Below are 26284 nucleotides of genomic sequence, written 5' to 3'. Positions count from 1 at the left end.
ATTTATTTTTTCTGTGTGGGTTTATCTGGATTCAGTATCTAAAAATTCTGATTTTTACTGTCACAGAGAGAATGATGTGGAAGTTGAACAGAGGTGACTGGTGCGCAAGGTCAGTTACAAAATAATCCACTGGAGGGAGTTAGGAGTAATCCATGATCTTGATGGTCAGAGTCAAAAGTAATGTTAAGGGCTAGAAGAGATGTTTAGAGAAGCCCCTGAGCCTTATCAAGAGAGTGTCCCCAGGTCCAAAGAACTCATACCTACCAGCTGTGGGAAACAGACTCAGCTTCCCTCAGATGGTACTTTCACTAGTACATCATCTTGTTTTTACTTGCCAGAGCTCTATCAGGCCCAATGCCCCCTTTTTATAACAAACATTTTGTAATGCCTCCTCTGCTTTCCTGAAATGGAATTCATAGATAATATAATTTACGTGAAACATTTTTTAAACCAGTATAATGATACAACTATAAAATAAAGAATAAATAAAATACACTTACAATAAAGTGATCTATAGCTCAGAATGTAAACTCTTAGACACTAAGAGCTTACATCTATGGGTAGAATCAATCTGAATGTAACAACCACAAATGTATACCATGTGGTACTGAAGACTCAAACACCATGAGCAGTGCTGTTGTCAGGGACATGCATTTTCAAATTGAATGCAAGAATACCTCTTGCATTCCCCAGCAAACAGTGTGCAATTTTCTCTCAGCTTACGCAGCAGGTACATTCCTAGGAAATTCAATGATCATGAGAAATACGTGAAAACTACCTAAGGCTTCATATAAAATAGAATTGGGTTCAGGATGCCTGGGTGGCTCAGCAGTTGAATGTCTTCCTTCAGCTCCGGGCGTGTTCCTGGGGTCCTGGGATCGAGTCCCACATCGGACTCCCTGCATGGAGCCTGTTCCTCCTCCTCCCTGTGTCTCTGCCTTTCTCTCTGTGTCTCTCATGAATAAATAAATAAAATCTTTAAAAAAATAAAATAGAGTTGGGTTCTAGCACAGATAAATTAAGTTTTATACATACATGAAAGTCCTGTGGGGCACTCAAAAGTCTCATTCAATGCAAAGAACAATTTTTTAATGTGTGAGTTTGTCTTGTACATTGCAGAACATCTCTGGCTCCAGGCCACAAGATACCAGCACATCCTCCAATCATTTTAACAAGCCAAAATGGGTCAACAAATTTTTTAAAAGTCCCAAGGGCATATAGTGTCTCATCTGTTGACTACTAGGCTGGAGGCTTCAGTAATCAGTTTTCTGACTATGATAGAATCACTGTGATGTTATCAGTATGTGACATTCTAAACCTTCCTTTGGCTGGTACAATTCTTTCCAGCAGGCCCAGAAACAATATCCTTCTAATTCAAAAAAAAAAAAAAAAAAAAAAGCTAAAGCTTATGAGAAGGATACTGGAACAGCTCATACAATTGAAGAAGGGGCTAAACAAGAAAGCCTCCGTGTATCACTTAGGATTAAGTTCCATTAAACATGATAGAAAGCAGTGGCTTCATCAAAATAGAATTTTAATTCTCTCTCACACAAACTGAGCCTGAAGGTGAGACATTCAGAGTTGGCATAGCAGCCTACTTCATGAAGTTTTCTGGAAGCCAGGCTTATTTTACTCACTCTCTACCATTCTTCAGATGTGGCCCTGGTCCTCATGGTCCAAGATGAAAGCAGAACATAAGAAGGGATAAAGAACCAGGCACATCCCAACGATCTCCTTAGGAAGTTTCTCAGAAGCTTCCACAAGACAATTCCACTTATAACTCATTGCCCAAAACTTTGTCATATGGCTATGCCTACCTGCAGGAAGTCTGGGAAAGTGTTTATTCTGACTGGTCATATGACTGTCCGAAAATTCTATTACTAAAGAAGAGAAGAGAAGAGAAGAGATATCAGATGACAAAGTAATAATCAGTACCTGCTTGTGGGGAGGAGGAATCAAGGCACCTCTGGCGTCTCAGCTGATGGCATTGTTTATGCATATTCAGTGTTGGCAGCAGCTAGAGTTTATGACCATGCTGCATGCTGCAGTGTAATCCAGCTGTGTTCACGGTTGTTTAGCTCTCCTTGAAGTGGTGGGCTGAAAAATGGCTCCTTGGAGATCTATGTTGTAATCCCTGGCTCCTGTGAATACATTACTTGAGATGGTAGAAGAAACTTTGAGGATGTAATCAAATTAAGGTCTTGAGATGGGGAGATTTTCCAAGACTATCTGGAATCACAAGAGTCTATAAAAAGAAGGCAAGAGATCAGAGAGAGAGAGAGAGAGAAAATGTGTCAACAAGGAAGGGGCAGCTTCTAGTAGCTGAAAAGAGTTAAGAAAACAGATTCTTCCCTGAAGACTCAAGAAGGAACAGATCTTGATTTTAAACTTTGGACATCCAGGACTATAATAAAATAAATGTGTGTTGCCTTAAGCCACTACATTTATAGTAATTTGTTACAGCAACAGTGGGAGACTAATACACTGGTAACTGATTATTCTCTGAATCTGATTCTAAAATCATGTCATAAATTTCATGAACCACCAATATGCTCCCATTAAATCCCTTTCCTGCTGTAGCAAAGTTGGTTTCATTGAGTCCGACAAAGGACCCAGGCTAGTCCAATCGTCCCTCTAGTGGTCACCAATAAGAAAACTCAGCACCATGTGTACTCTTGGTCTCTATTTGTCTCTGCTCAGGAGTCATATTCCCATGAGAGTAAAGCCAGTTTTCCAAATTAGATCACATGCCCATTCCTGTGGTCAGGGGCTGAGGTCCTGTGACTGGCAGCCCCACCAAAATCCCTGGATTAGAGAAAGGGCAGTTTGCTCAAAATAATGAACCAAGTGTTCACCAGAGGAAAAAAGAAAATAATGCTGGCAGTCAAAATCGACATATTTTTTATTAATTTAATATTTCAGAGACATTGAAGACATCTTCATATTTATGAGTCAGATTGCCAAAATCAAAAACAAGTAAGGAGCTTTTATAGTTAAATATGGCAGATAAACTAGATGTATTTGTCTCCTTTTGGGAAGGAGGGGAATCCCAACAACAACAAAAAAAATGGTACAAACCTGAAGGGCAAATAGGAAATGAACATCAGCAGAGGGAAAAACAACACATTTTTGAAAGCTAGGAAACAGATGGAAGAATGGTAACAGACATTGCTGAGCAAAAGAAGCTAAGCCCTAAATATCCAAGGAGGTGGATACCAAGAAGCAGGCAGACAATTTACCCTGTAGACATTCAGAAAGGTCAAGGACATAGAAGCATGAGTATTTCTCGTGCATAAAAAGAAGCATTTCACACCTCATTATTAAATGTGGGCAAATAGAGATTTAATAAAATCTGTCTAATAAGTATAAAATATATTTGGACAAATAAATTAGTATACACTATTTATCGCTGAAGAAAATTGTTAGATTATTAAAATATAAGTAGATAACCAATAACTACAAGATATTTGAGGAAAACTTCCAGCATCAACAACAAATCACAGAGAAAAAGATAGCATGAGGAACAAATCTTTATTAAAAATTGTAACTGGTATCATCGGAGAGGTAAAAGAAGGTATTATATTCATGAAACAAGAGAAGGGTGGTTGTTTTAAGAAATGAATAATCAGAATAAGAAAAATAAAATTAAAATTAAATGGAAATTAATCAAAATTAAAAATATGATCTTGAAATAAAATCATCCAATAAAAGTATTAGAAGACAAAAGCAAGGAAATCTCCTGGAAAGTAAAATCAAAAGGAAAACAAAGATGGACAATAGGAGGAGAAAAATAAGATGCTTAAAGGATCATTTCAGAATGTCCAACATCTGATAAATAGGATTTCTGGAAAGAGAAAAATGAGAGTATAAACTGATAGGAAGAAATTATCAAATAAATCAAACAAGTAAATATCCCAGGGTTGAAAAACATATTTTAGCCATGCAATTTCAGATCAAAAAAGTCTACTAAATGCCCAGCCCAATGAATAAAAAAAGTCTTAACCCCAAATCACATAATAAAATTTCAAGATACTAAGAACTTTAAATTTCTAGAGAGTTGCAGGAAGGCGTAATCACAGGAATCAGAATAGTCATGAAGCTTCTTGAGAGCAATGGAGTTCAGAAAACAATGAGACAATGCCTCTTCAGTTCTAAGGGAAGCTACTTTCATCCTAGAATTTTATTTGTATCCTTACATAACAAGCACCTATGAGGGTAAATATGCAAAGATCCCCATGCGCTCTTTGTCAGGAACCTACTGAAGGATGAGTCCCAACAAAATGAGGTCCCCGACCAAAGGAAGAAAACATAGAAGCTAGGAAACAAGGAATGTCACACAAAACTAGTAAAGATTGTCAGTCCTGAGATGACTAGGCATTACCCAGTCCAGATAGGAGCAGGAGGACAGAGATAATCAATAGACTATCTGAAATGTTAAATGTTGTATTGATAAGCATCTGAAAAACCAACGATACATTTGATTGGATTGACAGAAAATTGATAGGATGAAAAACTAGGCAATTCTTAATTCTAAAGAAAACAAAAGGTTGTACAGTGAAAGAAAAGTAATCAAACACAATTACTTGGCTTACCAATGACTAACACTTACATAATAATGTAAATACTAAATACTGAATTAGCTAGAAATTAGATTAGATTACATTAAGAGGATGGGGTGGGGGAGAAGGGAAGGAAAAGGAAGTATATGTGTGTATGAAGTTAATAGATAAAACCTAAAATTTATAAACCAAGAAATAGCAGTACAGCTAGCTATAGGCATAATTTAATCAGGAAAACTGCCAAAATTTAAAAGCCTCAGCTGTGGGAGGGAGAAGACACAGCTTTTTTTTTTTTTTAATATAAGCTTTGTAATATTATTTAATATTTTGTCTAATCTTAGTTTTAAAAAAATTATACTGGGATCCCTGGGTGACTTAGTGGTTAAGCGCCTGCCTTCAGCCCAGGGTATGATCCTGAAGTCTCAGGATAGAGTCCCACATCGAGCTGCATGGAGTCTGCTTCTCTCTCTGCCTATGTCTCTTCCTCCCTGTTTCTTTCTCTCTGTCTCTCATGAACAAATAAATAAAAAACTTAAAAAAAAATAAAAAGATAAATTTAAAAAATTAAAAATAAATTAAAAATTTATACTGCAGGCATCTGACTGACTCAGTCTGTGAAGCGTGCAACTCTTGATCTCAGGGTTGTGAATCAGAATACCATGTTGGGTATAGAGATTACTTAAAAATAAAATCTAAGAAAATAAAATCTTTATTTTTTTCTTTTAGGGGAGGAGGGAGCAAGAGTAGGGGAGAGGCAGAAAGAATCCCAAGCAGGCTCCAAGCTCAGGACAGATGTCAACATGGGGGCCCATCTCAAGACCCCAAGACCACAACCTGAGCCAAAATCAAGAGTTGGACACTTAACTGATTGAGCCACCCAGACACCCCTAAAATAAAATCCTTAAACAAAAAATTTATACTTTACTCCTTCTAAAGAAAAGAATCAATGAGAATAAATCCACAGATTATTCATGTTTTAGCTTGTGCACTAATGCCAACACTCTGTTTAGTTCAAATTCTCTTCAGAGATTGAACATTTGCTGAATTTAGAAAAAGCTCATGGTTCCATATGCCTTGTCTCCCTCAAAGACCAGTATTTGAATTTCTAAAGAATTACTCACAATGGGAAAAATGTTCTCTCCTATTTCTCCTGTGCAATTAGAGAATATCCCAAAGCATGAAATATTTTAAAATATTTGTTTTCCGAAGGTTCATTTATTCTCCATATTTATGACTACACCTCTGTTTGGCATTTAATAACCAAATTAAAAGCCTCCCTGGCTTTCCCTCCATCTCCCCTAAGACTTTGACTCCATTTTATCACTCAGGACCTTCTCTGCTCCAGCTCCTAGTTTATGTAATTCCTACATTTCACTTTATAAAGTGTCAATGTATTTTATAAACAAGAGTATCGTATATATTTTTGCAAACAACAAATACATATACATTACAGTAAAGAAGTTTATGAATTCAGAACCTATTAACAATCTAGAGTAAATACACTTTTAGCATAATAAAATGTACGTTCCTAATAGAACAAAGTCTGTCATTGTTACTATGTAACAGTAAACAACTATCTCAGAATTGAATTAATCAAACAGGCTCAATATTCATTTCTTTTTTTATTTTTTATCTTTTATTTTTTTAAGATTTATTTATTCATTTATGATAGACACAGAGAGAAAGAGGCAGAGACACAGGCAGAGGGAGAAGCAGGCTCCATGCAGGGAGCCCGACGCAGGACTCGATCCCAGGACTCCAGGATCGCGCCCCGGCCCAAAGGCAGGCGCTAAACCACTGAGCCACCCAGGGATCCCCTTCATTTCTTTTTTTAAAAAAATATTCATTTCTAGGTGATCTGGGTGGCTCAGTCAGTTGGGTGTCTGCCTTCAGCTCAGGTCATGATCTCAGGGTCCTGGGTTTAAGTCCCGCATGGGACTCCCCACTCAGCAAGGAGTCTGCTTCTTCCTCTGCCTCTCCCCTGGCTCATGTGTGCTCGCTCTCTCTCTCTCAAATAAATAAAATCTTTAAACAAATATTCATGTCTATACATGGTGTTTTCTCCTCAAACTATTTCTAAGTGATAGGTTCAGCCATACTGAGGATAACTTTACAGACCAAAGCCTCTGGGGAACTGTAAAGAGGACATATTCATTAAAATTCAGTATTTAGGGATGCCTGGGTGGCTCATTGGTTGAGTGTCTGCCTTCGTTCAGGTCATGATCCTAGGGTCCTAGAATCAAGTCCCGCATCAGGCTCCCTGCAGGGAGCCTGCTTCTCCTCTGCCTGTGTCTCTGCCTGTCTCTGTGTCTCTCATGAATAAATAAATAAAAATTTTTTAAAATGCAGTATTTATGTTGAAGATTCACTTCAGCTAATTACTGATTTTAAGCACTCAAGGAGCAAACAAAATGTTCTCCATACATGATTTTTTAAAAAGATTATTTATTTATTTCAGTGGGAGAGAGGAAAAGAGTGTGTGGGGGGTGAGGGGTAGAAGGAGAAAGAAACTCAAACAGACCCTGTACTGATCACAAAACCCCTCATGGGCTTGGATCCCATGACTAGAGATCAGAACTAACACAGGTGCCCCTCTCTGTCCATGATTCTTCAACTCACATTCATGACTTTGGTTAAAAATAAACTCTAGTACTGGGGTGCCTGGGTGGCTCGCATGGTTGTCTGCCTTCAGCTCAGGTCATGGTTCTGGGGTCTTGGGATCAAGTCCCAAGTCAGGATCCCTAGGGAGTCTACTTCTCCCTCTCCTTCTGCCATTCCCCCAGCTTATGCTCTCTCACACTCTCTCTCTCTGTCAAATAAATAAATAAAATCTTTTTAAAAAATAAACTTTGGTACTTATGGATTTCTAGCTCGGAAAAGAGAGAGAGAGAGAGAGAGAGAGAGAGAAATGTATAGGTGCAAAGCAAAATGTGAAAACAGTAAGAAAAATTTCATCACCAGGAAACCCTCAGGGGCAGATTGCATAGTTATCTCATGAGATTAATAAACCTAGATGGTGTATATTATAGTTCAAGCCAAAATTCATATATCCTCCCCCAGTATTCATATACTTGGGGGAGAGGGAGAACTCACTAGAAAGCTAGTTGCCGGATTTTTTGGGATAATAGCTCCAATTTCCATTTAATTTTAATTAATTTTGATTTAATCTTAAGGAAGTTTTTGGTAAATTACTTGTCATACACTGTTCTCTTATATTATTTATTTATTTCTTTACTTGAGAGAGAGAGAGAGAGAGCGAGTGAGCGAGCCAGCAGAGGGAGAAGGAGAATCCACAAGCAGACTCTCTGTTGTGCGGGTAGCCTCATTCAGGGGTCTGATCCCAGGACCCTGAGATCATGACCTGAGCTGAAATCAAGAGTCAACACTTAACCAACTGAGCCACTCAGGTGTCCCTGTTCCCTTGAATCCTTAATGCAGGAATCAACAGATGATATAGCAGAAAACTGAAATTAAAGGTAAAGGACAGCAACTAAAATGCTTTGGGGGAACAACATGCAATATATTACTACCTTCTGAATAATAAAAAAACTAGACCCAGATAAGCAGAAGTGCTTTTTAGGGAAAAAACAATAAGTAACTTGAAATCAGAAACTGTCCCAGAAACTCTAGAATGTGTCATTGAAATATATAATATCCCCATTATAAACATGGGGAAAGACACCACTCAACCAAAGAATACAAGGTCCCATTTTATGCTCATTTAACCACCTATAATTCAACTTCATACTCTTAGCAATTTTTTTCAAAAAGAAACAGAAATGTATTTAGTATAGCCAATTATGCTTCTGCTACACTCAATGACCAGGTGCTTGTGCTAATGGATATGATCTAACTTAATTTGTCTATTGATGTTGACAAACCTTTGGAAAGAATGTATGCTTTTTGCTTTGTTTTGTTTTCCCCCATTGTATCATTGCCCATGGACAAAGAAGTCAGAAGCATTGCCCATGCTACGAGGCCATGAGTGGTGATGTCCTCTCTGTTGCCTCTCAGATCAACAGAAGACTAGTTCTACCAGTGGCTTCCCTGTTTCCACTCTCTAATAATATACTAATCCTTTTCAAAGAAGGGCCTCATTCTATAGTCAAGCTGGTGGAAGGGGGCCAGCTCTTTCTCCCTGTTCCCTGAAGAAACTTCCCAGATGAATATCTCTCTTGAAGTCAGTTACATTAATCCAAAAAAAGCACACATTTTGGAATCAGAGGGATCTGAATTTAGATTATTTACTTCTCTGAGCTTCTGTTTCTATGTATATAAAATGAGAGAAATAATAATATCTACATTTTACATGTGGGGGTACTATATCTGAGGGTACTATATCCATATTATAAGCCTGTGTGTTTATCACAAGACATGTTATAGAATCATATTTAATTTTAGTTTGTGCCCACTCTTTTTCTATTTGACTTCAGAATTAGACTCATGCCTGGAACACTTAGAAGCTCTGTTCTCTCAACCAGACTACGCCTCTGGCTGCATATAATTTGCTGAACAACAGATATGCTTAACATGTCTTTGGCTATTATGTAATATATGGAGGAAAGTATGACTAGGAGAATAGGAGTCAGATCTGAGTTCAGATTCAACCTCTACCAGAACACGAACTATATATCCTTGAGAAAGTCAATTAACCACTCTGAGCCTCTAATTTTCCTTTATAAAATAAAAAAGTACTTTTTCTACCTACCTAGCAAATATTTTTGAGGTATTGAAATTGGATTATATATATGGGGCTCCTGGGTGGCTCAGTCCATTAAGCATCTGCCTTCCACTCAGGTCATGGTCCTGAGTCCTGGATTTGGGCTCCGTGTCAGTATCTCTCCTCATCAGGGAGTCTGCTTCTCCCTCTCCCTCAGACTGCCGCTCCCCCTGCTTGGGCTCTCTCTCTGTGTCAAATAAATAAATAAAATCCTTTAAAAAAAAGAAACTGGATAATATAGATCAGAATTCTTTATAAACAATGGTGGGTGAGTATGCAAGTATTACTGCTTTATCTTTATTGTCATCATTATTATTATAAATAATACTTAATTTTTACTTTTCCTGACAGATGATTTAGAAAAAAAGAAATTATCCCATTCAAGAAAAATGAGTTATTGCATAGCCAGCTCTTTCCTATACTGAGGAAAAGCTAAAGTTAGTAAATATTTAAGTAAAGAATACCAGCCAGAGAGTTAGAATACAACTTCCAGGTAAGTGCGAAAACTAACAATTTCTTGGACAACTCTTCCCAATTTATTTAGCTTGGCTTTCTTATCTCCAAAGTAATTCTTACCTCATTCGAGTACTATGAGGACAAAATAGAAAAACAATGGGAAAGATGCCAAGTCCTTTAAACAAGTCTCCCATATTCAGATGAGTTTTTTGTTCCTTCCTTCCTTAGGTGTGTGGTTGTGAGCAATCATCTCATCTTGGTTAGATACCTTGTTTTACAAGCAAGACTGCTACCTGATACAATCATCAGAGATTTATAAGATGTCGTCAAGTTAGCCAAGGAGGTCTTTAGGAACATTGAAGGTTTGACAAAGCAGGAAAGAATATCCAATGGAAAAAAGACAGTCTCTTCAACAAATGGTATTGGGAAAACTGGACAGCTACATGCAGAAGAATTGGACCATTTCCTTACACCATACACAAAAATAAATTCAAAATGGATGAAAGACTTAAATGTGAGACTGGGAACCATCAAGATCCTGGAGGAGAACACAGGCAGCAACCTCTTTGACCTTGGCCATAGCAGCTTCTTATTAGAAATGTGATTGGAGGCAAGGGAAACAAAAGCAAAAATCAACTATTGGGACTTCATCAAAACAAAAAGCTTCTGCACAGCAAAGGAAACAATCAACAAAACTAAAAGGGAGCCTATGGAATGTGAGAAGATATTTGCAAATGACACATCAGATAAAGGGCTAATGTCAAAGATCTATAAAGAACTTATCAAACTCAACACCCAAAAACAAACAAACAAAATCCAATCCAGAAATAGACAAAAGACATGAACAGACATTTTTCCAAAAAAGATAACCAGATGGCTAATAGACACATGAAAGATGCTCAGCATCACTCATCATCAGGGAAAGAATGAGATATCACCTCACACCAGTCAGAATGGCTAAAATCAACAACACAAGAAACAACGGGTGTCGGCAAGGATGTGGCAAGGGTGTGGAGAAAGGGGAACCCTCTTGCACTGTTGGTAGGAATGCAAGCTAGTACAGCCACTCTGGAAAATATATGGAGGTTCCTCAAAAAGTTAAGCATAGAACTATCCTACAATCCAGTAATTGTACTACTAAGTTTTGACCCAAAGGATAGAAAAATAAGATTTGAGGTTGTACATGCACCCTGATGTTTATAGCAGCATTATGAGCAATAGCCAAACTATGGAAAGGGCCCAAATGTCCATCAACTGAGAATAGATAAAGAAGATGTGATATATGTATATACAAGGAAATATTTTTCAGCCATCAAAAAGAATGAAATCTTGCCATTTTCAATAACAGGATGGATCTAGAGTATTTATGCTAAGGGAAATAAGTCAGTCAGAGAAAGACAAATACCAAATGATTCCACCCATATGTGGTATTTAAGAAACAAAACAGAGGAACATATGGGAGGGGGAAAATGAGAGAGAAACCATAAGAGATTCTTAATGATAGTGAGCAAACTAAGGGTTGATGGAGGGAGGTGGGTGAGTGATGGGCATTAAGGATGGCACTTGTGATGAGCACTGGGTGTTATACGTAAGTGATGAACTGCTGAATTCTACTCCTGAAGCCAATATTGAACTGTATGCTAACTAACTAGTATTTAAATAAAAATTTGAAAAAAATAAAGAACATTGGACGATCTCAGCTTCACTCTTTAATTAGACCATGGCTAACAAACAATACTGCTAGGTCAACAAGACTGTTCAAACCACAACCAGGTAAAAACCAGAAACTATACAGAATAAGAGAAACAGAACATTCAAGAAATCTAAAGTAAGATCAGTCTGTCAGCAAAATCTTATAAAAACTTCAAACTTCCTTTTCAGACCCAGGAAATTTTCTTTTCTTTTCTTTTCTTTTTTTAGATTTAATTTATTTATTCATGAGAAACAGAGAGAGAGAGAGAGAGAAGGAGGCAGGCAGGGAGAAGCAGGTTCCCTGCTCCATAAGGAGCTTGATATGGGTCTCGATCCCAGGACACTGGGATCACAACTTGAGCCAAAGGCAACCGCTTAACCAACTGAGCCACCCAGATGCCCCCAGAAATTTTCTTTAAAAGATAAATTTAGATGGGGTGCCTGGCTGGCTTGGTCAGTAAAGTATGTGACTCTTAATCTCAGGGTCATGAGTTTGAGCCCCATGTGGAGCCTACTTAAAATTCTTTAAAATATTTTTTTTTTTTTTACAGATGCCTTTGTGACTCAGTGAGTGAGCACCTGCCTTTGGCTCAGGTTGTGATCCCAGGGTCCTGGGATCGAGTCCTACTCTCTCTGCTTGTGTCTCTGCCTCTTTCTCTGTGTCTCTCATGAATAAATAAATAAAATCTTTTTTTAAAAAGTAAAACAAATAAATAAATTTTTAAAGAAAAATTAGAAATGCATTATTGGCAGGAATCAAAAAGAAGCATAGGAAGAATTCTCCCATTTTTTTAAATTAAAACATGCCTAACTTAGTAACTATATGGTTATTATGCCATTTTTAAGTGTCAAGTTCAATGAAAAGAATCTGTATTTTACATCTAAGTACTATTGTTCCCAGAATACCTCCTCTTATTCTACCATAGGCAGATGTCTGACATACATTTTGAATCTTCAACAGCTCAGGTTATGACATGTACTCAGCGCTGTCCCTTCATCATGCAGGAAACTCCCTTTCTCAGAAGAACTCTACTTTAAGCTACAAGCCAGGACCTAGGGCCTGGGGCCTGAGTACAGTTGGGATTTCTCTACCAACTGGATGCTCTACCCAGAGAGCCTGGGCCAGTATTATCAAGTTTCCTGACAGGAAATCGCTTTCTTCTCTTTCTTGAAATGAGATTGAACAACAGGCCAAGAATACCTGTGCCCTCTCCGAGTGAGAATAGATTTTAATTAGTCACAGTCAGATCAAGAGCAAGAACCATAGAATGACTTAAGCAGGTGAAGCTTAATATAAAGAATTATTGAGCAATGATAGGAGAGTAACTATAAAGATGGAAGGAGAGCTCCAAGGGGTAATGAAGAACTAAGGGAAAGAACAAAAAAAAAAGAAACTTGGAGGAGGTCAAACTTCAAAGTTCATTGAAGAAGGTGTGAACACAGCCCACTTGATGGCAGAGAATTTGCCTAGGCCAGAGATGGCACAGAGTTGCCAGGAAAGCAGAAATAACCCTCTGGACCCAGACCAGCTAGAGCTGGTGGGCAGTCTGGGCCTGCAGAGGGAAATAGGGGGAGAGAGAGAGAGAGAGAGAGAGAGAGAGAGAGAGAGGGAGAGAGGGAGAGGTAGAGGGAGGGAGGGAGGCAGAGAGCAGGCCAGTGCACATATGAGGCCTGGAATGCATGGTGCCCATGTCAGGATAGTCATGAGACACAGGTGAGGTCAAGCTAATAGGGGGTGGAGGAAGTGTGCACAGAGAGAGGCTGCTGTGTGGGCACTGCTGGGACTGGGACCCACAGAGGCTTCCTTCTTTAAGAACTTAGTGTGCCTCTGCATGGGGCTGGGACCAGAGCAGCCTTGGGCCACTGAATAAGACAAAGGCTGACATCCAGCTCACTAGACAGCCAGGCCTCAGAGGGCCCCACCGTGTCCATGCAGAACATCAGGGCCCAGGGTAAAGGCTGTGCTGTCTGGGGCTCCCAGCCACACTGCTGCTGTTTAAGAGAGGAGCTCAAGAAAACACATAGCAAAAGCTACATGCTACAGGCAGGGCAGTGAAAATGCAAGCCTGCTCCCATCAAGCCTAAGAGCCATCAGAAGCAAGAAGGAAAAGCCCGGTCTCCTTCAATGTCTCTCTCCAGCGCCCTCTACCGATAAAACATCGTGCCAGCTGCCAAAGGAAAAATATTTAAAGGGCCCAGACCCATTTTAACACATTAGCCCATGAAGGGAACCAACAAGCAATAAATTGATAACCAGCACGTTCTCTGGCTGAAAACCTCCATACAATCAGACCTCTATGGGTAATTGCTCTCTCTGATGTCCCCTAGAATTTATTTTGTCCCCATGTGCCACCTGCTTCCATCAACTTCCCAGTAACTCTCATCCAACCCATCCTTCCAGCCATTTTCAATGGGATATTTAGAAATAGCTCCACTGCCTCATTAGTGTAAGCCAGTGGAGCCCCCTGGTGGGGGATACAGTATTGCACAACAGATCTTTAAAGGAATTTGACAGCGCAATCAAAAGTTGAATCAGAGATTAGGCAATTTTTAGAGTGACAGGATTGTTCTAAACCGCCCTGGGGTGGTATATACATAACTCCATTTTTCAAAACATGTAGAACTGGGGCTTCTAGGTGGCTCAGTTGGTTGAACATCTGCCTTCTGCTCAGGTCATGATCCCAGGTCCTGGGATTGAGCCCCATGTCCAACTCCCGGCTTAGCAGGGAGCCTGCTTCTCCTCCTTCTTCTGCTCGCATTGATTGTGCTCTCTCTCTCTCTCTAGCAAATAAATCAAATAAATCAAATAAATAAATAAATAAATAAATAAATAAATAAATAACTATTTTAAAAACACGTAGAACTGTATATTACAAAGGATGAACTTTTATGTATGCAAATTTAAAAAAATCAACCAGGATGTTAGAAGGTCCTAGAATGGAGTGCAGACTGGGAGAAATGAATCTAACTATATTACAAATGCATGACATAACCTTTCTGAAAAGGGTGGGTAAGGAGCTGATCTAAAATACTTTTGGAAAATGGTATCTTGACTGGAAACTACAAAGCTAAAGATAAAAAGAATTATATACAAACACTATAGTCTGAAAATTGATCTCTTACACAGATACAGGTTAAGATTTTGAAAGTACTTCATGTCTAAGCTAGTCTATGCTGGAAAATGTATTTTAAAAAATAGGTACTAGGGGCCAGCTTCCTCACAGTTAAAGGAAATGGTTACAAATAAACAAAAGGACAGCCTGGAATAAATCCTGTGATACCAAGTTAGAGTTGAGGACATTAGTATGAGTTCATGTTTAATTTAATATACAATGAATACATAGATGGGGAAATAGATTATTATAGATATGTGTATATACATAGGAATACATGTATACATTTCCTAGCTCTGTCTACTGAGAAAGTCTAAAAGCAGTGTCTCCCCTCCCCACCAACAGCAATAAGCACCCCTGTGCCCAGATCTTGGTTTCTAAAAACTCTTCTCCAGTAGAAAGAACCAGAGCTCCTTGGAGAGATGGCTGATTCTAGGGCCTGGGCAGGTAAAATACAAGCTGAGCTTGGAGAAAAGTAAGTATAGCGCCAGAAAGTAAGGGAGTGCTCAGTCAACAAAAGGGACACATGAGCCAGTCTGAAAAAGCTCCTAAAAGCCAAAGCTAGAAAAATTTAACATGAGTGTGATTCTGAGATGTGGAGGTGAATCTTAAAAGTACATTTATCATCACAAGAGTAGAAAACTGTTTCTGGGAAGTAAAAACAGTAGAGAGGTAGGGATTGTTGTTTATTGTCAAATGCCTTGGAAATCAATTTGACACTTTAAACCATGTCCATATTGGCTTATTTAGTTTTGAAAGGGAAAAAAACACACATTTAAAAAATAAGAAGAATGTGGAGCTAACAAGGGAGGATTTTGACAAGAGAGGATTTGTTGGTTGGTTGGTTGGTTTGGTTTCTCTGTTTTGTTAAAATGAAAGACACTTAGTTTATGTGTAGATAGAAAGCCAACAAAGGGAAAGGACACAACTGCGTGGAATAAAGGAATGATGTATAAAGGCAAATATCTAAGGAGGTGAGGCAATCATACAATTTGCTGGGAAGATTTCCCAAGGACCAGGGACAGCACTAAGTTCATCATTTCTAACCTATCCTGCTACAGAGACTGGCTGACACCTCTATAATCTCAGGAAACCTCTCTCCTGTCCCCTCTTGCTTCTTGCTGAGTCCTGAGGTGCACCCACTCTTGCCTGGTGTGACGTACTCTCTATAAGCTGCAAAGGTGCACTCCCTAGCAATGTCAGAGGCAGTCTGTCGCTTCCTTTTGTAAGTGTAAAAACTAATTATAAAGACAACAATTCTCCATATTTAGGCATTGAGGCCCTCTAAAAAAATGCAGTATGTGTGAATGTACTTAATGCCACCAAAGTTGTACACTTAAAAAGGCTCTGGTGGGTGGCACAGTCAGTTAAGCATCTCACTCTTGATTTCGCTCAGGTCATGGTCTCAGGGTTGTGAGATTGAGCTCTGCTTCAGGCTCTGTGCTCAGCTTGGAGTCTGCTTAAGATTCTCTCTCTCCCTCTGCCCCAAACCTCCTTAAAAAATAAATCTTTTTTAAAAATGGTTACGATGGGGAGATTTTGCTGGCTCACTCAGTAGAGCATGTGACTCTTGACCTTGGAGTCATGAGTTTGAGCCCCACGTTGGGTATAGAGATTACTTAAATAAATAAATAAATAAATAAATAAATAAATAAATAAATTTTAAAAAAATGGCTGTGATGGTAAATTTTATCTTATATAGGTTCCACTACATCAAAAAAAGTTTTTTTAAAGTTAGATACAAAATTAGAGAGAGTTATCTCTAAACCCATAATGCTGCATTTGTCAGATTATACTTAGGATAGAGTAAAGCCCAGGTTAAAATGTATAGAAAGAGGTGGGAGAGTAATTTTACCTTCACATGCAACTGTAGAATTAGCCTTGGTTAGGAGAAAGAATCCACTTTCTACATCTCTACATGAGCAATTTTGTCTCCCTAGCAATTAAAGCGTTTTCTTCCAGAACTATGACTCACCTCTTTGGAGGAAAGTTCCTTATCACAGTATAGTAGCTGAGGTATTTCCACTAAGTGGAATAGTCATGGCATATTTAATACATTAAAACCTTCTTTAAAAAATCCATTTCACACTTTAAAATTTTTCTCTCAACTTCAGAAATAGTTTTAAAAGGACATGTACTGCCAAAGACTACTTTTAATTATAGTAATAAGTAAGGAATTAATAGAGGGTATTTAGTCAAATGGAAGAAAATCCTTCCACTCAGCTCTACTACTCATGTAGCCCAAACCGTATTCTAATACAATACAATCAATTTACTCATGAAAAAGTGATAATTAATATGTAGTCCTAGCAAAATGGGTCTAATTATTTTTTTTATTTGCATCTTCTTTGGCTGAGAACATTATATTAAATACTATATGGCAAATAAAATGACTTGGCAGGCCCACGCAGCGAAGGAAGTAGTTTCAATAGCAACCTGCCTTTATATGGGCATATTTCTACATTCTAAAATAATGTCTCCATTATCTTGGTTAGAGTTCAACTCTTTAAATCTATAAGAAATATGTGATGCATGAGTGTGTGTGATGATTCACAGATCTGAAATAACACCTACTCTCCTTCGGTTCTGGCACAAAATGTGTCAGTGAAGCCTGCAATTAAGAAAATTATCTTGGCCTGTCTTGCCACAGGGATGGTGACATCAATACACACACCCAGAGCAGAAATATGTTAGCAAAAATGAATTTAGAAAACAATTCTACTCCAGCACTGTTTGGTGCCTTGATGCCTTTGCAATGTCATCCAGATCTTTGTCATTGATAACACTATCTACTGAATACTGCTATATTGGTTTTTTGTTTCTTGCCTGTCTTTAGTCTTCTGCTAGTCTTCTACCTATCTAGGAGATAGGTACCATTGTGATTCCTATTTTACAGATTAAGAGAGGTTGAATAAATTGCCCAGGATCATACAGCTAGCCAGTGGTAGATCTGGGATTTGAACCCAGGTCTCTCAGACTCAGATCTTCTCTCTCTTCACCAGGCCTGGCTACATAATTTTAAGGGCCAGTGTAAAATGAAAATGTAGGGGCCTTTGTTCAAAAATTATTAATAATCTCAAAATGCTGACAACAGAGCATTAAACGAAATGTGGGGCCCTTTTAAGCACAGGTTACATAACCATGAAGCTGGCTCTTCTCTTTTATATATATATATATATATATATATATATATATATTTTTTTTTTTTAAGATTTTATTTATTTGATAGAAAGAGAGCATGAGTGGAGGGACAGAGTGCAGAGGGAGAAGCAGACTCTCCCCTGGGCAGGGAATCCGATACAGGACTCAATCCCAGGATCCAGGATAACAACCTGAACTGAAGGGAGATGCTTAACTGACTGAGCCACCCAGGCCCCCAAAAGCTGGCCCTCCTCTTAACGATATCACTTCCCTCCATTGTGTCTTTCATTTCCATACCTCAGTCTAATTCAGCAAATATTTGGTCCAAACCACAACTCCACTAAGAGGTCTTGTGTGGATTTATGAGATATGCACATTGAGTCTGGAGACAAACATTTATTTCTCAGTCCATCTTTTTACTTGCTGAGATTTTATATTATGCTCGATAGCAGAAAGTATCCCATAATTTTTATGTTTTGACTGTCAAGCCTTCTTTTTGGCTGGTCCCTAAGAACTTCTTTTTAGTCTGTTTCTCTCTTTAAAAAATCACTTTGCCATTTACCACTGCAATTTTAAGCATATAACATTGTGGTGTCATGCACTGCTCCTTCCTGTTGTGATTATTTGCAGCTGCTTCAACCTAATGATGGGAAAAGGCCTCACATCCTCATAATTGTAGGGTCCTGATTAATGAACACTTTGCCTCTCTGAATCTTCTTTTGAAGATCTTTCCAAACCTTTCACTTAGCACCTTCATTCAAGTGGAATGTCTAGAGCTAGGTGGAGGGCATGTTTTAGTGTAAACCTTCTACCGCCCAGCACACATCCTGAGAACAAAGGAAGTCTCTTCACAGTGTGTATGGGGTAATTGGGACATGCACTTTACATTTCCAGGAGCAGGAGTAGGTTGTGTGTGTTTATCTGGGATGGGGAGATTTTGGGGGTGGAAGGTTAGAAGACAGAGTATGCATGATCTCCGCCCATGGCGAGGGTATCCACTTAATTTGGTGCCTAGCCCCAGACTCTCCCATCCTCATATACTCTTACTGTGATTTTCTTTTCCACAAGTGCTGGCTGTTACCATCTTTAATTTCTTCCTAATATGGGGTAAGGTAGGTGGAAACACAGCCAGCCCTCCGCTGAAACTCTTCATACTTTAGGATTTAAATGTAGACTCCTGAGATTGATGCCTCCCTAACTTTCATGCCTGAAGTTGGATGAGATTATGGATAATTTGTGAATTTGCCATGGAAAAAAGATAAGGCACAATCAAATATCTAGAACAGTAGCTCTCAGTCATAAAAGAGCTACTCCTTTTTACAGTGAAACATCTCCTTCAGTGTCCTGAAATGAAATTCATATATAACTTACCAACACACAGAAAAATCTTTTCTTAAATTAAGGTAATGGTCTATGTGCAATATAGAGAAGAAATAAAATTAGAGTTAGGGTCTATGTTCAAATATACTATAAGTAGGTTTTTACCCACATCAGTGCCCTGAAGGATATGTGAAAGATAGGCAAGACCATTTCTTTGTTCTTTGGAACTGTTTACACACATTTGTCAATCCTGGCTCCCAGCCACCACATACCAGTTAGCATGCCTTCAATCACTGTGATAACCAAAAATGTACCCACAATTCCCAGAACACCTCCAAATGGTGGTACTGCCCCTGTAAAGAATTGCTGATCTGAATAGGAATGCCTGTGTATTGGGCAGCCTGAGTTTGGGCAGCTCAACAGTTTAGCGCTGCCTTCAGTCCAGGGCATGATCCTGGAGACCGGGGATCGAGTCCCACATAGGGTTCCCTGCATAGAGCCTGCTTCTCGCTCTGCCTGTGTCTCTGCCTCTCTGTCTCTCTCATGAATAAATAAATAAAAATTAAAAAAAAAAAAAAAAGGAATGCCTGTGTATTGAATTCCTTCAGATTCTCCTTTGGTTAGGATTTCCAGGTAACAGGAACAGGATATACTTGCCACACTCCCAGGCTGAGAGTTCTGTGGCTTGGCAAGCCTGAACTCAACAAACACACATCTTCTACTTGTACACAACTATTTTTAGGCCACTAGTTTTAATATAGTGCACACACACTGCATATTCACCAAGGGGCCTGACCGCAAAAGAGTAACAAGGATTTGGTCAGGGAGAGGCCATGCTATGTATGTAGAATGAAGGACAAAGAATGCTTATTTTGTGCCATATTTAAAATTTAGGGAGATGAAAAATGATGGGTGTGCCAATGTGGTAGGTCGCTAAAATAGGCTGCTTGGCCTTGTACTTTGTTTCTTGGCCCTCTCTGACCCTGAGCTTATATTCAAGGCAGTTGTGCTGTAACATTTTTTCCCTGGCTAAAGACAGGTACTAATATTTGCCTCTCTTCCTGTTTGCTGAAGACACAATTGAACCAAACAGGGACCCAACGGGAATAAGAGTCCCTTCGCTATCATGCCCCTTGATACACAGTCCTAATTAGGATTTATCAGGCACTTATTAAGGATGCTGAGTTCTGGCCAAAAAGAAAAAAGTTCTATGTTCGTGGAAGCTTCTGTGAGTCACTCTCCAGCATTTACCAGAGGTCAGGCTTTTGCTGCCAGAATAAGCTAATATTTGAATAGCAGATGTGTTCTAAACAATCTAATGGAAAACTTAAATAGCAAAATCCCTCTTCACTGTAACCTATGACATAACATTTGCCCCTCTTCAATTTTTCTTATTTAAGAACAAGTTTACTAGCTTAACCCCAAGCCTGATTTTGGGATTATACAATTCTTATGTGGGCCATTAAGAATCAAGTGTGTTAAATCAATGGATGGAAGAGAAAAAAGCTTACTCCAAATGGGAAAACAATTCATTCATTCCTGTATGCATTCATTTGATTCCTTACTTAGCTTAAATTCACTTATATTACATTGCATGTGTCCTTAGCACCTTGATCCCTGCCACACTTTGAGATACTCACTTGATTAAACAATGACCCTTGTTAAAAGCAGTGTTCCACATAGCAACTACTATACATGCTAAATGTGGCTGGCAGAGGACGAAACCATGCTGAGATCCCACATTAAATTACAATCGTAAACAGCAAGTAGGCCCTAATGCTACCAACAATCATACTGTTTTCCTGGTCCCTGTATTCTCCTTCTCTTCTTGGGGATATTTTATACCTTCTCTGTTCTACAAACCTCAAATACCCACTCACCACCTATTTTAATTCCCTGTTGATGGCCTTGCTTCTGATTTCACTAAGGAAATAGAATGAATCAGAAGAGAGCCCCCACAAACACCCACCACTTGCATCCATGGGTTTCTTTCCCGTGGCTAGAGATGAACACCTGTGTCCCTAGAAAAGGCCACTTTCTCCACTTGTAGAGTAGGTTACTCTCACCTATTCAAGGTCATCACTTCAATAATTATCTTCTCAATTTTTTCCTTTTTACTGGATCTTTTCCATCAGTCTATGGACATTATTTCTACCTTTGAAATACACTCTCTTAACTTCACTTCCTCCTCCAGTTACTACCCCCATTTCTTTCTTTCTACAGGTTGTCTATATTCACTATCTCCAATATCTTCCTTCTCATTCTCTCTTTTTAAAAAAGATTTTATTTATTTATTTATTTATTTATTTAATTTATAGAACATGAGCAGAGGTAGGGACAGAGTAGGAAGGAGAAGAAGAAGGAGAGAATCCCAAGCAGACTCCACACTGAGCACAGAGCCCAATGCAGGTTCAGTCTCAAGATCCTGAGATCCAGACCTGAGCCAAAACCAAGAGTTGGACCCTTAACTGACTGAGCCCCCCAAGCCCTCCAAGTTCTCTCTTAAACCCAATCCAATCAGATATTTATCCAATCTACTTCAGTTAAATTGCTCTTATCAAGGTCGCCTTGACTGCCCTGTGGCTATATCCAATAGCCAAGTCTCAGTCTTCATCTCACTTGATTAGCAGAATATGATCACTCTCTCCTCCTTGAACCACTTTCCACTTGGCTTTTGGAAGCAGACTTAACTGGTCTTCCTCTTACCTCTCTGGCTGTTCCTTCTCAGTCTTCTTTGTAAGGTTCTCTTCATCTTTCTAATCTCCAATACTTGGAGTATTCCAAGATTCCATGCTTGGACCTCTTCTCTTTTCTATCTTTACTTACTTATTTGGTCTCATCCAGTCTCATGGCTTTAAATACCATTTATTATACACTGTGTTCAGCCTGCATTTCTCCCCAGAACTCCAGACTCACATATCCAGCTGCCTCAATATCTCCACTAGAATGACTAATAGACATCAAATTTAACAAGTCCAAAACTGAACTCCTGATCTCCTCTAGCCACCCCAACCATCAAACTGTTTCTCTTCTACTCTTCCCCAGTTGCTCAGTCCAAAACCTTGAGGTTATCCTTGATGCTTCACTTTCTCTCCTGCTTCAAATCGAATCTGTCAGCTTAACCTTCAACATATGTCTAGAATGTGACCATTTCTTACTATTTCCACTACTATCACTGCTACCACTGTTCCCTGTGCATTTCCTCTCCAACTTCTTCCATTGCTTTTTCCTCCTTTCCTGTCCCACTCTAGCAGCACTCTCCCCACCTTTTGCTGCTCCTTGACCTTCCCAGCCATCCCCAGACCTTTGTATTCACTGTTCCTGGGATGTTCTTCCTTCAGACATGATTCACTCACCTTCCTCCCTCCCTCAGATGTTACCTTCTCAGTGAGCCCTTCCCTGTTTGCCCATCCACAACTGTTCATTTTTTAAGTATCAACTTGACTAGACCATTCAGTGCCCAGGCATTTGGTCAAATGTTATTCAGGATGTAGCTTGTGAGGATGTTGCTGGATGAGATAAACACCTGAATCAGTAGACTGAGTAAAGCAGATTGAGCTCCTGAATGTGGAAGGGCCTCATCCTATTAATTGAAGACCTGAACAGAACAAAAAGGCTGAAGTAAGAGGGAACTTTGCCTGCCTGATTGTGGAATTAGTCTTCTACCCTTGGACTGGAACTTATGTCATTAGCTCTCCTTCGCAAGTATTCAGACTCAGAAGAGAACTACACTACTGGCTTTCCTGGGTCTCTAGCTTGCTGACTACAGATCTTGGAACTCCTCTGCCTCCATAATCATGTGAGTCAATTCCTTATAATAAATGATTATATATATAATTATAAAGTCTATTGTTTCTGTCTCTCTGGAGAATGATGACTAATATACCATCTAAAATTACAACTCCTAGGGTGTCTGGCTGGCTCAGTTAGTAGAGCATGAGACTCTTGAACTCAGATTGTGAGTGTAAGCCCCATGCTGCGTGTAGACATTACTTAAAAATAAAATCTTAACAAAATAATAAATAAATAAATAAATAAATAAATAAATAAATAAATAAAATCACAACTCTCAACTCTTCCTCCATGTGAGGACACAGGGGGGCCCTAGCTATGAACCAGGAAGTCGGTCCTCACCAGCCACCTCACTGAATCTGCTAGCTCCTGATCTTAGACTTCCTGCCTCGAGAACTGTGAGAAATAAATTTCCATTGTTTACAGGCTAGAAATAAAATAAAATAAAATTGCAACTCCAAGGTACCTCCCCATTACCTTCCCTGATTTATTTTTTTTCTGCCATATATTGCCATCTACAAGAACATAGGTTAATTTTATTTACCTTTTTTTTTTTTTTTTTTGGTCTTATATCTACCAAACAGAATATGAGTTCAGTTAGGGAAGGGTTTATGTCAATTTCATTGATTGCTGTATCCTAGCACCTAGAAGAATAGCTGAGATATACGGAGTATTGAATATTTATTGAATGAATGAATGAATGCCTACCCTATGCAAAACATCAGCTTTGGGAGCCAGCAAAAGAGAGATAAATAAAGCTAAATTACTTAACACTGTACTTTGGGTTCTTCATTATAAAATGGGGGTACTATCTCATGGAGTCCTCACATCTCATGGGAATTAAATAACCAATATTTATGCAATATTTGGAATAATGCCTGATACAGTACTATAGTATTTAAAGTACTTAGCATTTAACATATAGTATTTAAAGTAAACTAAATTTATGTATACATATACATATATCCCTACTATCAAGAAGCCTGTGTATAATAGAGTAGACATCTTCAAAAAGTACAGAGTGTTCAGGGCCTGGATGGTTCAGTCGGTTAAGCATCCAACTCTTGATCTCAGAGGCCTAAGATTGAGCCCTGCAATTAGCACCCCCTTGGCTCCATGCTCAGTTGGGAGTCTGCTTGAGGATTCTCTCCCTCTGTCTCTCTGCTCCTCCCCCTGCTCTCTCTTTCTAAAATAAATAAATAAATCTTAAAAGAAAAAAAAAAGTACAGAGTGTTGCATTGGTAGCACAGAGGATGGGATGGGTCAATTTCCCTTTGGGACCAAGGTAGTGATGATCCAGAGTCGTCTCAATAAATCTAGCTTGCTTTTCCTACTTTACACTTTAATTTCTTTATTAGGTAAGGGATGGAGTTGGTAACACTGAATATTAAGTTGCAGAGAAAGTTTTAGAGATTTTTACACTCTTAGGAAATATTTACTCCAATCGGCTTAATGCACTTGATGAAAAGAATCTGCTAACTTTAAGTCACCCTAAGATTCTTGAAAGAATCTTCAGGTTCCTTATAATAATTAGTATTTCTGACATCTTATCTGCTGATAATGATCACTGGTAACCATTTTGCTTAAAAGTGTTACATTATAATTCATTTGTTTAAAAGGCAAATCTCTGATTTCAATTTTACCATACATTTTATCATTAATTAACTCAAAGTAGGCTTTATTTATTGTTACAATGTCAGAATATTATCAGTGCTTATTTTTAAAATAAAACAACCCTAATGTCTATTTAAATATTTTCCAAGAGACTTTTTTTCTACATAAAAAAATATTACATAGAAACAGCATTACTTCACATGCTTTTGCTTAAGTCCTTTTTTTTAAGGTTTTATTTTTAAAGTAATCTCTACACCAAATGCGGGGCTCAAACTCACAACCCCAAGATCAAGAATCATACACTTTGAGCCAGTCAGGTGTACCACCATCCCCCCCCCAACATAGAAGGTGACCTTTTAAGTGAATGATCTAGAAATCGGTGAAGGACTTCTAGAAGCTGTAAAGGGCAAGGAAATAGGAACTACTTATAATAACTGGCATAGCATCAATCTCAGTTGAGATTTTTTTACAAAAAGAATCAAAATCCTCAATAATCCATCAGCTGTCACCTCTGCATCCATTTCCCTCAGAACCAGATACATTCAAGCTAAGACTTATTTTCCTTTACTCTGAGTTTGGATGAGTACTGCCCATTTTGCCTATATGTTTCTTTACCTAAGAGTTAAAGACTAATCAATCCTTTTTTTGACTGAAATCTTTAGATATATTAATATGTCATCAGAACGGTTAGTCTGATGGTATTCCAAGTCAGTCTATCTCCTTTAGCTAATTACACATTTTTTCTCCTATGATCCTACAGTATATTTTCAGAGGACATTCTTATTTCCTCATTCACAAGTCCTCAAAAGGTACTTCTCCAAAGCCTCAAAGGACAATAACAAATTATAAAGATATTTGCCTCTGGGTTAAAGCCTGGTGCTCACAGCTAAGTTTTACTTTCCTGTATGGCCACTGATCATGACCAGGCATTCCAGTTCTGGAATTGTCTGAAATTTGTCCCAAATGGAGCAAATTGTGACCATGTGGCTGAGTATAAATCCATATACTACTTGAAAGATAACTGCAATCTGCTCTTGAAATCCTTTTTGACTACAATCAGGGTTGGTCTAACAAATATGTGGAGAGAATATGCTCATGAAACTACCACACGGTTGGTAAATAATATCCCAATTTTGCTGATGAAGAAATTGAGGTCTAGAGAAATTAAGCAGTTTGTCCAAGGCCTGGACTCTTAAACATTACACTATTGATACGAGAAATATCTCTGCTGTAAAATATTTCCCAATGAATTTTCAGGATGCCTGAAATTTCAAACATTCTTTTGGTCTGGAAAGCAAATATACTGGGAAAAGTAAAGCTCACTCTTTAAAGAATCCAGTGGGAATCCTTCATGAAGGCCACCATCATTTCTCATCTGGATTACTACAACAGTCATCCAATTAGTCTCCAGATCCCAAGATGGCTCCTTCCAATCTGTTCTCCACATTACAGCCAGAGAGATCTTCCCAAAATGCAGATCTGCTCATGTCATTTCCTGTTTAAATGCTTATTGGGACACTTCATTTCCTTTGGCATTTCTGCACCAGTAGTTTTCAACTTTATTAGGCAAAATTTTATAAACAAATAATTTTGATCATCATCCCCCCCCTTATTCTGAAAGTTAATTCCTAGAGAAAGTAAATGATCTATGTACACAATTTAAAAATAATTTTTTAGAGATTTTATTTATTTATTCATGAGACAGAGAGAGAGAGAGAGAGAGAGAGAGGCATAGACATAGGCAGAGGGAGAAGCAGGCTCCATGCAGGGAGCCTGACATGGGACTGGATCCCCGGTCTCCAGGATCAGGCTCTGGGCCAAAGGTGGTGCTAAACCGCTGAGCCACCAGGGCTGCCCTAAAAATAATTTTAATATAA

The 26284-nt window shown here is 38.6% G+C and overlaps 1 protein-coding gene across 2 annotated transcripts in view; it reads right to left on the bottom strand.

Annotated features, from left to right (window-relative positions):
- The window catches only part of ACYP2 (acylphosphatase 2), a 209442-nt gene extending 183608 nt beyond the window's left edge, over positions 1-25834 (bottom strand). Inside the window, exons 1-2 of one of the 2 annotated variants that reach the window (XM_041755468.1) lie at positions 25731-25834; positions 1936-2245 (exon numbers count right to left, since the gene is read on the bottom strand). In XM_041755468.1, the coding sequence (XP_041611402.1) occupies positions 1936-1999 (64 nt within the window). In that variant the 5' untranslated portion in view covers positions 2000-2245; positions 25731-25834. Of the gene's footprint in view, positions 1-1935; positions 2255-25730 lie in introns of those variants that run through there. The other variant, XM_041755469.1, reaches the window with a different exon arrangement.
- Between the last annotated feature and the right edge of the window lie 450 nt (positions 25835-26284).

The sequence above is a fragment of the Vulpes lagopus genome, chromosome 5, assembly GCF_018345385.1.
Source record: "Vulpes lagopus strain Blue_001 chromosome 5, ASM1834538v1, whole genome shotgun sequence".
Classification (NCBI taxonomy): Eukaryota; Metazoa; Chordata; class Mammalia; order Carnivora; family Canidae; genus Vulpes; species Vulpes lagopus.
The sequence above is the reverse complement of the archived record's forward strand: the minus strand, read 5'-3'. Positions and strand labels throughout refer to the sequence as shown.